Source organism: Pristis pectinata, chromosome 2 (genome assembly GCF_009764475.1).
Source record: "Pristis pectinata isolate sPriPec2 chromosome 2, sPriPec2.1.pri, whole genome shotgun sequence".
Taxonomy (NCBI): Eukaryota; Metazoa; Chordata; class Chondrichthyes; order Rhinopristiformes; family Pristidae; genus Pristis; species Pristis pectinata.
This window is the reverse complement of record NC_067406.1, coordinates 87995061-88009877: the sequence shown is the minus strand read 5'-3', so window position 1 is coordinate 88009877 and position 14817 is coordinate 87995061. Positions and strand designations below refer to the sequence as shown.

Sequence of the window (14817 nt, the reverse complement as noted above, 5' to 3'; positions counted from 1 at the left end):
ATTGCACAGTCAATCTGTCTTGAATATTTCTCCAGTTAAGAACTTACGTTACAATAAATGGAGATCGAGCCTCTTCGAGAATCTTCTTCTCTGAATGAACGTGTTCCTGTTGTCTTGTGTCAACAATGCATTTTTTCTTTATGCACTTCACAGCAAATGTCACATTTTCATTTTTCATTTTAACCTAGAGAAAACAAACTAGTTGCTTGCTATTGCGATTCTAAAGACATGTTATGAGATAAAGAAGGGCACAAAAAGGCAGAATTTTTCACTCCCTACATGAACATAGAATGATATGTTCTAAAACAGACAGGCAATGTGCACTGGGTTTTAAGTACTTAAAGATGAAATAGAATTTGCAGGATAAGACTTAGAAAGAGAGACTTTTGATGCTTGCAAAATGCAGGGAAGAAATTAAAAGTGCTATTGGAATGTACAATATCTGCAGAAGAATGTATGTCTACTGAAGCTAAGTTAAGGCTTCACAATGAACAGGTGAAACTACAATTAGGTCATCTGTTGATCATCACTATTTGAAAAGATTTATGTTCTTTAAAATATACAGAAGGTGCATAACTGTCATGAAAAAGAACTATAGGAAAAGATTAGGGAAATGTGAGCTTTCTATTTACAACAGGCTGAAATATTTTATTATGAGAATGACGTATATTCATTGTCTTACTTTGAAGTAAGTGAGGGAAGTTAAAGACATAAATGGAAACCAGTAAATACTAAAACGTGTCAGCTAGAACTGCATTATTTAATCTGCTGAAGTACATTAGGAATGGTAGCATGCCAGGGAGAAGATCTTGCCTTGAAATTTCTCACTGTGCCTCTGTTAACAGCAAAATTAATATGTTTTAAGATTAAAAGGATCAGAATGTGAGGTAATTTCCAAGATTATATAGTCATGAAACATTTATCTGATGTATGCATTGTTTTCTTTATCCCTAAAAGAGAGATGCATAATTTATATGTTGAATATAGTGTTTTGTGGCTATTGCTGCGTGAGGGGAACTGCATTGTAAGCAAAAACGTGACCCTGTTAAAAGTCAAAGTCATGCTGAAATTGGGAGAACAAGCTAGTAGGAAGCAAGCCTCAGGTAAACTGCATCATTGAAACAGTAGTGCAAAATGTATGGGGTGAAAAAAGTCTTTATAATGACACAACAAAATGGGCAATAATGAATTGGTAATCCACGTCACACCACACTATATCCAATTTTATTCAAGTCCATAGGAAAGAAAATTCATCCCTTCACATATTTCTGACCATTAATAAAATGCCATATTGTATTTTACATAAGCAGAAAACTTACCAGCTCAACTCTCCCAAATCCACCTACCCCCAAGGTGGCAATAATCTCAAGGTTTCTGAATGGGGATGTTGGAGAAAACTTGGCTACCTTCTCCTTCAACTCCATAATTTCCAAAGAGATTTCTTCCTCTTGTACACATATGGATTTTCTATGCAAAATATACAACAATTTAATAAATATTGAGAACATAATCCAACATCCATATCACTTCCAAAAGAATGGATCAGATGGGGATTAAAAAGGTAGAGGATTCTTGACATCAGTCACAAATCCAACTTGTATATAATTAAATTTACACAGTGGGCTGAATAAAATTGTAAGCATAAATTATTCTGGGAGTAAGAATTGAAAATGGTGGAACAACATTGCCATAGTAAGGGATTACATTAATTATCCCGGGATTTTGATTAAAATTATGTTTCCAGAGGACTGGAGTGCTGTCCATTGAACATTCTAATTCAATTACAAAGAAAAGGATAAGCAAGGTAACTCTGGACCCGGCAGCCCAGGATCATTTACAGATTAGTTTCTAAATACCACAGGATTAAATTAGTATTAAATATGCAAGACAGTGATTCAGCAGGTATAAATGATCATCTGTTACACTCCATAGTGATTTATTTTCCTCATTGAAATAAATAAAAAAGAAAAGTGGCCTTGGATTATCTTCTTAGGTGGTTCCTCAGGATGGAGGATGACTTGCATAGGTTATGACAAATGGCCCTTCAATACAGCTTATTTCCATCTGTTTTTCTTTCCTACAATAGTAACTTAAAGAGTTGCCAAATATGGAAGTTTCATGCATGCTAGGAACTACCACTGTTTCTTACACTGGGGAATCTGCTCTCAGATACAGAGCCATTTGATCTGACACGTTATCTGTGAGCTCATTCATTTGAAAGGAGATTTTATGTCTACTAGGAAGAAAGATAAGAATAAACTAAGTTATATATATTTTTTAAATAGAATTTTACATTTCTGTTATTATATTTTCAATTTTTAATTACTTATTTTGCTTTAATGTTCTATACGTCAGGAACATACAGAAGCTTTGAAAAACCATAGCAGCAGACAGCAAAAATATGAGCATGGCTTTGATGTCAGCCAATGTTTTCAGAAGAGTTTGATGGGCAGGGCCATGTAAGAGTCTGCCACCATGCAAGTCTTGCCAGTTGGCTCCAGGACCATCTCAGCCAGTAAGATTACTTCTCTGGGTATGGACAAGTTAGGGCTACTTCATCCACTGCTTCAGCAACATGCACAGTCAGAGGGCCTCCTCTGCAAAATCCAGGCTTAGCAAGAAACTAATTCATTCTGGATCAATTGGCATCTTGAAAAAAAATCTTGGGTCAATGAAGGTGAGTTAACTGATCTGATGAATTCAGAGTGGGAACTGAGCTCAGAGTCCATTATTAATTTAAGCATCACACATAAAATGCTGGAGGAACTCAGCAGGTCAGGCAGCATCTATGGAGGGAAATAAGCAATTGACGTTTCAGGTCGAAACCATTCATCAGGACTGAATCAGGTTTCTCCAGATTCCAGCATCTGTAGAATCTCTTGTGTCTCCAATTAACGTAAGCATGTATAGATTGCAGATCGGGCTGGTGGGCCAGTTGAGATTTCCACATTCTAGCTTTATAGAATCATAGGATCATACAGCATGGAAACAGGCCCTTCGGCCCACTGAGTCTGTGCCAACTATCAAGCACCCATTTACACCAATTCTACAAATATTCCATTTTATTCTCCCCATATTACCATTACCTCCTCCTAGATTCTACCACTCAGCTACACATCAGAGACAATTTACAGTAACCAATTATCCTACCAACCCATATGCCTTTGGGATGTGGGAAGACACCATGGGAAGAACATGCAAACAACATACTGCCAGCACCAGAGATCAGGATTGAACCCGCATCGCTGGAAATGTGAGGCATCAGCTCCACTAGCTGGGCCACAGTGCCACCAAACTGTGCTGCTGTACCTTTCTTACAATCCCATTCTAATTAACTGTATTCCACATCTTACTATCTTCACAGTGGCAGCTTCCACAAGAGTTCCCATCAGATGGATTAACTGTTTCTCTTCCGACACCTGATGAGTGTTTCCAGAATTTTCTGCCTTTATGTCAGATGGACACTAGATGATGTGTAAGAATCTACATCCGTTTTCATTCTTCTTAAGAAAGCATATCTGATCTCTGCTTGGCACCACCACCCCAAAGTTCTCTTGGTAAATAATTAGCTCATAGGGCAGCGCTATGGGGATTCATTTCTAAACGCTGCACCTTTGTGGAATAACATGTTGAGTTTTCAATTTATTGTACACTCTGATCTTGCATTTTTGGGATATTAAGGAACCTTGTAAACTGCAGAAAACCTTGGTAGTACTAAACTGTGACACAGGCAATGCATAGCTCTGCATACAGTAGTGTCTCTAATTAGACTAATTTGTCTGTATAGTATGAACCTTAATGAAGATACAAAGACATTTTATATAATAATGGCAACAGAGAAACCGATCTCTTTCACTGATTGAAATTTGTGTCTAATATACAAGTTATAGATGTTGCAAAGAGCCAAGGCAGAGCATGTTTAGGTGCTCCCATTAAAATGAAGTGTTTCATAAATCACAGGATATAAACAAAAACCCCTACAAGCAAGCAGTGAAAAAAATTAACAAAGAAAAGACTTCATATTGGAACAAAACACCCACTTGGTTTGATCTCACTTTAGAAGAACTTAAACCAGTTCTTTAAATGGTCCAGAGTCCAGACTGCTGATAGAGAATGTTCAAAAATGCAACTATCTGTGTTGATAATTATCTGCTCTTTGCACCATTAAATATTAAACTATTCTGTAAAATATTACCTTGCACTAAAAGTAATGCACTTTGTCATGTTTAGCATAGGATTATGCAAAGGAGCTCCACCCAGTGACAGAGTACATATGACTGAGATTATGGCAGCTAATGTAGAGGTCGGGTTTGATCTTTGATCCATATTGGATTAGCTAACCTCATTCAGGAAGATGGTTGGGGCTCACAAGTGATTTTAATGCTCCAAGACTTAAAAAAAAGGCAAGTTGCCACGCTTACACCTAGAAACTTGTTAATGTTGCAACAACAATATTCATATTGATAGCAGCTTTAAGGCAATAAAATATGCTAGGACAAAATGGCTGAACTAACACTACTTCCCCAGGTAGGTGCCTCAGTAATTTTAGTAATCTGTTGGAGGACCAATTGCTGGAGTGCTGTAACACACTGAAAACCCCTTTACAGATTGGCACATAAAACCATGACAGCACCAGTTGGAGACTGCAGAGCAACAAACTTAGTGATCTAGCATCACCTGTGCTGCACTGGAAACTCAGACCCTGCCCTAAATTGGAAAGATTCAGAATAGACTGGTTTTAACAACAATCCAGTCATTTCATGGTGACTTATGCTGATTCTAGATTTTGATTCCACATTATTTAATTAACCAAATGTAAAGAACCATGTCGTGGTGAGATTGGAACTCCTATCTCCAGATTGTGGTCCAGGCTGCTGGATTGTTAGTCCCATAATGTAACCACTGTGTCACCAGACACACTGTTGGAAAACTATTAAATACTTTATTCGCTTTGATCATATGTAAGAAGTCATTAAACATTTTTTGTTACTATATCCATGTCAGGGGTGCTTCACTTCTGGTATTGACCTGGTGAACAATTTTATCCTACTCTTGCTTCATACCAGAGAGGCCTCCTTATTGTCTTCCAACTGTGGCTGGAGATCATTCTAAAGGATTGTGAAGGTTGCTGGAAGTCTCCCTTGTCATCTCATACAACAAAGTAGCTGCAGTCACACTGAAAACACAATGAACTTCCTGCCCTGTTCTGCCAAGACTTCCAGCAACCTTCACAATCCTTTGGACTGATCTCCAGCCAAGTCTGAAGACAATAGGTGTTTTCCCTTTAAGAGGTGCAGGCACAACGTTAACCTATGCCAGCTTGTGTTTGCCACTCATAAAGGCGCAACCCCTGGATAAGTGTTACGCAATAAGCACTAAGGTTGGCACCGCATTTTTCTTAATAAGTGTTCAACAACAAAATATGAAATCTGAAATAAAAACAGGAAGTGTGGAAATACTCAGTAGATCAGGCAGCACCTGCAGAGAGAGAGTTTCAGCGCAAATGTTTCACAGCTATGATTCTTCACTTGATGTAAGGTCTTTGATTTGAATCTTTTACTTAGAATGTGATATGAAGGCAAACCTTCTCTGGGCTAAACAGACAAGAATTAATTGAGAATGCATTTCCAGCAATTCTTCTCACAGGTCAATATCAATATAAATCATATTCATCTGCCTCAGGAGGTAGTGCAAACATGTAAATATGTCAAAATATGTTAAGCCCAATACATAACAGTGCTAATTGTTGGTATTTTACATTCGTTTTAATATATATATAACTTTGATAATAAGGACAACTTACTTGGCATGTCTCTTCTCATCATCTCTTGCTAACTCTGCCACATAGCCCTGAAGGTAGTTCTGGAGTTCATCAAATGTACCAACTGTTTGATTGAATGTTCTGTCAAATGCAACAGGGTAATAAAAGAATTAACATAATATTGTTTCTCAAAGCCATGATTTTAGTTTGTACTGATTCCTTTCAGCAGTATGAAAATATTCCTCATCTGATGATAAATACTAGAACTGAAACATTTCGGGTGGTTCTGCAGAAATGCCAGAGTTAAGATGGGAGATGAAGAGAACCCTCAGGTGCAAGGATTTGACATAAATATAAAATACATGTAAATAGATATATTTCAACAATAACGATAAAATGTCTGTTATGATAAAATACTATGGTCGGGTTATCTAAAACAAGAGGGCATAGTTTTAAGGTGAGAGGTAGGAGTTTTAAAGGATATCTGACCATTAAGTTTTTTTTACAGAGTGGTTGATATCTGAAGTGCACTGCCAGAGGAGGTGGCGGAATCAGATACAATCACTTTGTTTAAGAGCATTTAAGCAGACACTTAAATGGGCAAGATATAGGAAGATCTGTCCGAATGCAGGCAAATGGGACTAGTATAGGTAGGCAAAAAGATTGCCATGAATGTGGTGAGTCAAAGGACCCATTTCTTTGCTGTACATCTCCACGACTCTGCAACCCTATAACTGCAAAGCAGCACCAGTAACAATATAGACAACATTTTTTTTGTTTTGGAGGAAAGGTATTAAATTCACTTACTCTGATTTTTATGATGCACAGACTCATATTTCAGATATGTAATATTCCTGGAACAAGCAATTTTGTTTCATGAGTACTGGTATTGAAAGTGTAAACTGCTTAGACCAAAGCAATGAGAAAAATGATTTCACTGTTGATGTTCCTTGTAATCTATCATTCTTTCAAAAAAACAAAGTCAATTGTTCAAAATTAAACAGAATTTTGCACCAACACTCAGCATCAAGAGCAACAGACATGTCTGAATAACTGTAAAAATATCCGTTGAAAAGTAATGGTAGGCAGGTGCCTGACTCTTCAGTGAATTCTTCAATGAGCCAGCTACCCAAACTGCCATGGTTTGGTTGGTGCTCACCCTCACATTACCTGATCTTTCACGCTTCCTACTCCTGCAGATCTACAATGAGGCCTCTTCCTATGGCAGGATTGTGCCTCATGCATCACAATGTTGTAATTTATCCAACTTTCAACAGGCCTATTCCAAAACCCCCCTCAATACAGCATCTGAAGAAATCCTACGTGTCTCAAGTTCCTGTGCCTTTCTTTGATGGGGTTAGGGGTTGTGCTGAGATAGGTTCAACACTGGTTGAAATGCACAGGTCATTTCTCCAAATTAATTGTCAGTACTTTTAATGATTGTCTTTATGAGAATGATTTATGTTGCATGTATTAACTCCTTGCTGTCTGCAATATGCAATCTCAGTCTAGTGAAGAAGAGGAAGAATTTTTAAAAATTTCACCAGGTTTGGATTGCATTGGCAAGGGTGGAATTATTTCTGATCTTTAGCAGTAAAGAGAAGGCAGTAAAAATGGGCCTGCCTTGAGAACTACTGCAGTCCACCAGGCAAAACCACTGCCACCTTCATTTAATGAGCCATTGAACCATTTACTTGGGTTGCAATCTTTTAACTGGAAAGACCAGGGTTTACCACCTGCCATAAAACTTACTCTCTGTCTATGACAAGACATTCCACGCCATTTTCATCAGCTATTATGTTAGCTGACCTGACGTCATCACTGTGAAAGAAAAAGATCAAAAATATTTCAGAAACATATCAATCACTGCTTTGAAATATCCACTGAGATCTGGCATCCTGACAACTCAACTCTGTACCTTCAAACAGAATAATGTATGCATCAAGCAAAGCGTTCTCTCACACCCATAGATTTTCCCACCTAAACCAGTTTACTGGTTTGTTAATCAGCTTTTATTCTCTGCGGTTAATTAACATCTCAGCCTAGTGCTTTGTGTGAATTACAAAGGAATAGGTGAATTTACTTGGGGAAACTCAGCAGTTGCATTCCCTGCAGGGAACTGCATTTGAACTGCAGGTGAAGGTTGGCTGACAATGCTGCCCTTGGCTTTTCTGATCTATGCTCACTGCTCCCTGAGGGGAGTGTAGCATCTGCAGTTTTACACTGCAGAAAATCAGCTGACAACTATTCTGCAAAACTATTATTCTTTTGAGTCCTTTCTACCCTTTTTGAACTTTGTTGGTTTAGACTAAAATGGTTAGAAGTTGGACCCATTTGTCATTGTTTAAGCTTAGGATGCGTACAAAAAGCAAAATTTTATGTTTTTTAAGCATTTGCACCCATTTCTGGTGGACCAATTCCTCATCAGTAAATTGGACCAGGCACTTCCTACTGTGGTTCACCCTGATGCAAATTTCATTTGGCCATCACCTACAACTTTCATAATTTACTCAGAACATGAGTACATCACGCTAAAAATCATGTGGGATTTAAAGGGACAACACTTGGATATTGCCGCTATATTTTATCTATTACCCACTGTCTTCTCTGAGAATTTCATTGTCCTAAAAATGTCTACCACTTGCAGTATGGTGCAGTGTGATCTCAGCCCCTGGATGATCTCTGGCCTGATTACTGCCAATGACAGCCTTTGGCCTGATTGTGGTACTCAGCCCCTGGCCTAATTGCAGCTTTAAACTGCTCTGGAAAGATCCCTTTAACTTTGACCAATTTCCAGGGGTTAGCTCACAAATGCCTTTGCTGCCACAAGCCTGGCAAACAGCAATGGTCACAAAACATGAAGGTTGGATTTTAATGTCCCTTAAAGGGATTTAACTATGATTAAATAACAATTTCCAAAACAAAGGATGACCCAATTTCATAATTATATTTTTTTTCTGATTTGGCATTAATGCTAAAAGCAGCTGCCAGGTAGCACACCAAAAGAGCCTGAAGTCTAAGCAAATGTTTTCCAGGGGAAATCTCAATCGATTTATACCCCAGGCCTGTTTGGGCTGGGAGAATTGTGAACTGGAACACCAGAAATGAGGCCACAGCCACTTTGACTCGTGTCTCCCTATTAGATCCTACTCTGAGGGAGGATGAGTGAAAAACTGCGAAGTTGAGAGCTGCACACTAAAACTACATATGGAACAGAATTGATATATGGAGCTATCTTGTGTTTGATAATGGTAAAGCTTTGTTTATGGTACCCAATGTAGGGTGCCTAGACACCAAAAGAAAGGGAGAAAAACATTTAAAAAGACAAGCTGACATGGACAAGTAGATGCCAGCAAACTTTGAGTGGGTGTTCTTGCTGAGTCAAGCAAATTAAAATTTCATCTAGTTTAACTGCCAGCAGCACCCAGGCAAGTCAATAAGCAATTTGGACTATTTCACTTGCCAACATGTCTAGCTTCAACTGACAGATAGGATTGAACTTGTCCCGAATAGTGAAGATAGCAGTAGCCAGAAAGAATGACTCCAACAATGGCAGAAGTACTGCCAACCAAATACTACCATTTGAGCTGCCTAGCCATGCGAGGTTTATCTTTTCTGTCTGAAGCACTCATACAAATAATTTATACAAAGTCATCACCAAAACCATTCTATTATCTTTTACTCAAGCACTTATTTCAAAACATGCTTTTGTTGAAAATAATGGGATTGATTTTCATCTTGCTGCCAAGATACAAAGCTGAAATCTACTCAAGGGACTTTCTCAGAGTTAAAATTATCTGGAAGAGATGCTTGCCTTTGCATGAGGATTGGCTGCAGTGCATTAGATTCCCCGAAATCAACATACCTAAGTCTGTGGAGGTGAGTATGACCATTGACTGATATTCTAGCCTATGTTTAGTGCTGGCGACTACAGACAAATACGTCTGCTTTGTTCACGTTAAACTAACCTGACCAGAGCTTTTTCCCCAAAGTAATCTCCCCTCTGCAGGACTTTGATCGTTCGTGGTTCCAGATGGAACTCAGTACTCTGAGTTACTTTAACCTAAGACCAAAAAGAATGGTGATGAAGTTTATGCAATCAGTATTCATAAATTCAAAATTAAGCAACTTCTCAAAGTCTTGTAATTTTGAAGAGCCCCATGTAAGTGATGGGATAAAAATAAAGTGTGACAACAGGCACCTCCAAACTGCCCATTTAACAGAGGCAGGTCAGTGGATAAGAAATGTGTCAGCCTTCTAATATTCAGCTCAATTCAACTTTTAATTTAATACATTCAGGCCAAGATTTGCAGATTGTGGGGAAAGCTGATGAAAGGAGGTGAGAGGTGCCAGATCCAGGAGGTAATGCATTGCATTTGGGTGAAGTGGAGAAGCAGGAGTGCTTTCCATTGGCACAGCAAGAATACACTTTAAACACCCTGTGACAAAGCACCCATGATCATCTGATGTTCAACTTCTTTCCCATCTATGACGTCTAATTCACCTTGAGGTAAAAGAGGACAATAGCTATAGACCACCTTGAAAATGGGTCTCAATTCACTTTATTCAATTTTCATTTCTCTATTAGGATACATCTTGTGTCCAACAGACACTTCAAAGAGGTCTTCAATTTAACTGTACTGGAGGATATTTAAGACAAATTTAAGGAATAGCAAATTGTAACAAAAATGGCAGCTGCTGACTTATATCCCCTCTTAGTATTGCCACACTAAGTCCATGCATTAGCACTTACAGAATCTATGTAGCAGTGATCAGGTGGCCTTACATATTGCCTGAGTGGTAATAGGTGCCATTGTGACCTCAAAATAGGTGATCCATCTATTGGAGTCAATTTCAGACCCAAGAGGGTAATTATTACTAAAGAGTAGTTTAGTGTCAGTGAGACCTCAATGCCTAAGCTTAGGAAAACAGGAAATTATTCACTGTATGGAAATTTCTCCTCTTTTGAATTATTTGAAATTTCAAATGCTTGCCATAGGAAGACAGTCCACTGGGTTTTTGAAAAATTTGGATTCTCAGAATGACAAAATTCTTGATGGTAGTGTAATGTTGCAGTTAAGATTGCTTAGAATATTCTCCGCATAACTCTCACCAATATTATCATTAGGGAGAAGAAACAGCTGTTTCAAGCTTATGTTTAGTTCAATGGCCATGTGCCATTATACTAAAAATACTCAGTGGTATTGGCAAAACTTTTTTTGTTATCATATTGTCATAAACACATTATTTCCTAGAACTTCTACAATATGTTTATTGTGTGTTTTCCAATTAACAACCCCAAGACACACGACAAACAAAATGCAGAGTGGGCCAAAAAACAACTGCAAAGCATTTCCCACCTAGGTGAAAAGGTAGCTTCCACAGAGCCCCAAATAGTGAAATGGAATCGCCACCCTATATTCTTAAGAGCTGATGGACCACTGGTCCACAGAGGTGAGCACCTCTGTGGCAAAAATGAAATGAAGGAAGAAAAGCATCAACTTGCCTTAAATAATAATCACCCATTCTAAAGGACTGTTTTCTGCTAGATTCCTCAATGGGTGCTGGGTAGATTCAGGCCCTTTAAGTATTGCAACAGCAGGTGTACACTCCCTGTGTAAGGTCTGCTCCTGCAACCAAAACCCACACTGGGCAGCACACTGGTATTGTATTTGATATTGCTAGTGGATCTCCTGTGGCACTGCTGTGGCAGCATGGTAGTGTAGCGGTTAGCATTACACTATTACAGCACCAGCGACCCGGGTTCAATTCTTGCCGCTGTCTGTAAGGAGTTTGTACATTCTCCCCGTGTCTGCATGGGTTTCCTCCGGGAGCTCCGGTTTCCTCCCACATTCTAAAGACATACAGGTTAGGAGCTGTGTGCATGCTATGTTGGCGCCAGAAGAGTGGCAACACTTGCAGGCTGCCCCCAGAACATTCCCGATAATGCAAAAAGACGCATTTCACGGTGTGTTTCGATGTACATGTGACTAATAAATAAATATCTAAATATAAGCATACTGGAGTGTGAATATATCAGTTAAATTATCTACTAAGGTGATAAATGGAACATCCAGACTCGGCAGGTTTATTAGTTGGAAAAATTCTAAATGGCTGTCTGTTGTGTATCTTTCTCGATTTTTCACTACATTGAAGCCAGTGGAGAAAGAAGTATCATAAAGGTCAATTGATCTCATATCTTATACTCACTGAGATTGAAGATTCTGATGGTGTGTTTGTCCTACCCTTTAAAAACCAGTGTGCAAATATTTCCCATGCGAAGGTATTCCAAGAAGGCAAGCTATGTAATCTTATTTACACACAAACAGTGGGCATCTGTAGCTTATGACAAATGGATTGTTCAGGGTCACAACACTCAGCATCCAAGAACTCCCTTTCTTAAAAAGTATTTAGTGACCATGTCCCACACTGTAGGGATGAAGTGATTCACAGTGGTTGTTTCTACATGGACATTTCCCCTAATAACATGCTGGAAAATCAGCATTTTATCCTTTAGGCTCTTCTAACTGTATTAAAGGTTCTAAATAAATGTTAGGTCAGGAAGAATGATTCAAATTGAATTTGGCTTCAAATATTTAATAACTGTAAATCTGTCAAAATAATACAATTTCTTCACTGGTTATTCTACCAAATAATGAGGCAAGAGACAATGTGTAGGAATTACATTACAGTTGCTTATGAAATGAGAAAATGCATACAGCAAATGCCTCAATACTTATCTGAAGCATAAAAACAGATTAAAGTTTCAAGGAAGAACCCCAATGTGAGCAGATATGTTTCAGGTAAGGTGAACAGTTCAAGTACAAGAACATAGAATGCTTGAGACTGGCAAGTCAGTAATGTGGGACTCGCAATCCTGGCCATTAACATCCAGTTAATTATGTCTGTTAATATATACTTCCTTTTCCCTTCCTGATTTTAATGAATGATTTGTTTTCCACTCATTGATTTTTGAATCTCCTACCGACCATGACCTACAGAGCAGTAATGAGAGAATATTGGGTTATCAGATAAGTTATGCTACAGCTTGTGGAGAGTAAGTTTAAAAATACAGCAGGAGGATATAATTTCCGATTAAGTGCATTGAGTAACATAGGATACTTTACCTTTCCCTTTGCCAAGATGAAAAAGGTACTTCCTTCCTCACCTTGCCGGATAATGTAGTCTCCTTTATCATAGTATTCCTGCAAGAAACAAGAATTTTTATTGGGGACTTTTACATTTGGATGTGAAATGTCAACTTCTGACACACTGGTTGATTTGCCTCCACACCACCAGCGAAACCTCAGACAAAATCAGTGACTAATCAGGATATGGGTGATGCACACACACAGCCCTACAACAAGCATTTTGCTTCTGTGAGGGCCGAATGGTGATGTCATTCCTCAGCAGTTTTGGACTCATACATTCCCTCAGCATTCTGACCACTGCACACCGCTGGATTTTGGTCATACCTCAGAAGTGGGAATTCCCAGATTTCAAAGATACAGAATACCTGGGCATCGTCACTTTCTGCTGAGAAACAGATGGAACCTTCAGGGCTGTAGTAGTTTTCATGTTTTCCTACATTAGTTTTATCAATACCTTCACTATTTAAAAAAAAATTCATTTTCACTCTGATTTTAAATCCACTACACCAGTAAGTTAGGTTCCTAACATAAATTTCCTTGTGCATTTTATTACTATAATGATCCTCTATCAACTACTTCCAGCTGCCCAAACATTCTATGTAATTCCCAACTGTTGCCATTAAAGCGGCCACAAAAATACCTTGTATTGTTACTCCCAGCACAGAATTTTCCAGTGGGACATACTCATTATTCAGGATATTTGTAAATAATGGTACAGAAGTTTATGGGAAAATAATGTTGAGCTGAACATTCACTCCAGCCATTAAATTGCTTGCATTGAGGAGAAAGTCTGTTGGATCTGTTGTTTGTTAAGGTTTAAGATGGCCCATTATCTTGCCATCATAGAACATAGAACTGTACAGCACAGGAGCAGGCCCTTCTGCCCATGATGTCTGTGCCAAGCACTATGCCAAATTAAACTAAATCTTTTCTGCCTGCACATGATCCATATCCCTCCATTCCCTCCATATTCATGTGTCCATCTAAAAGCCTCGAAAATGCCACCATTGTATCTGCTTCCACCACTACCCCTGGCAGCCCGTACCAGGCACCCACCACTCTCTGTATAAAAAAATTTGCCTCACACATCTCCTTTAAGCTTTCCACCTCTCACCTTAGATGCATGCCCTCTAGTATTTGACATTTCTACTCTGGGAGGAAGATTCTAACTGTCTACCCCATCTGTGCCTCTCATAATTTTATAAACTGTTAACAGTTCATGCATTCAGCAATCTTACAGTTTTTCCAACTGAAAGGTGAGGGAGAAAGTCTAACTAACAGCTTTAGGTGCAATATTCCCCTTTCCAGCAATGAATGGCCCAACATTACAAACCCAGCACTGGTGACAATGTGAACATTTTTATTTACAAAAAAACAGAGACATGCACATTCATGACTTTTGACCTTTCATCGGAAGACTCCTGGACCTGAAATGTTAACCATGTATGCTGTCTGACCTGCTAAATTTCTCCAACATTTTCTGCTTTTCATCCAGGTCCTACAAATGCTTGATCTTTCTCTTAGGCAATACTTTGAAATCCAGGGATAGCTTGCTTCCACTCCAGTTTTGTGGTTTACGAGGTGGCTAATGAGTCTATTTTGCAAACTCCAGACTCTTCCACAGATGAGGCAGGAGGTGGCTGATGGGGCAGGCAGGTGGGAAGTATGTGAAGAGCTGCGCTCCTTCTGCTGCTTACCCAGTGCTTCTGATGCATGTACCTGAGGCTCTCAATACCATTCCAATGCTCCTGGGAAGAAGTGAATTATTGTCTAATCTTTTTTTTTGTCCCCCTGGTAATCTCCTTCCTCAACAGAGCTTGGGATGGAGTAACTGTTTTGGAAGCTTGGTGTCAGGCATGCAAATGCCATGGCTAGCCAAATGTGGCTGATGGAGAATAACTAGGG

At 38.8% G+C, this 14817-nt stretch overlaps 1 protein-coding gene across 1 annotated transcript in view; it reads right to left on the bottom strand.

Moving 5' to 3' along the window:
* The window catches only part of prkg2 (protein kinase cGMP-dependent 2), a 67300-nt gene that overhangs the window by 31984 nt on the left and 20499 nt on the right, over positions 1 to 14817 (bottom strand). Inside the window, exons 6-11 of the mRNA XM_052040620.1 lie at positions 12889 to 12966; positions 9730 to 9824; positions 7514 to 7582; positions 5804 to 5902; positions 1320 to 1467; positions 48 to 184 (exon numbers count right to left, since the gene is read on the bottom strand). Coding sequence (XP_051896580.1) covers positions 48 to 184; positions 1320 to 1467; positions 5804 to 5902; positions 7514 to 7582; positions 9730 to 9824; positions 12889 to 12966 — 626 coding nt within the window. The remainder of the gene's footprint in view (positions 1 to 47; positions 185 to 1319; positions 1468 to 5803; positions 5903 to 7513; positions 7583 to 9729; positions 9825 to 12888; positions 12967 to 14817) is intronic.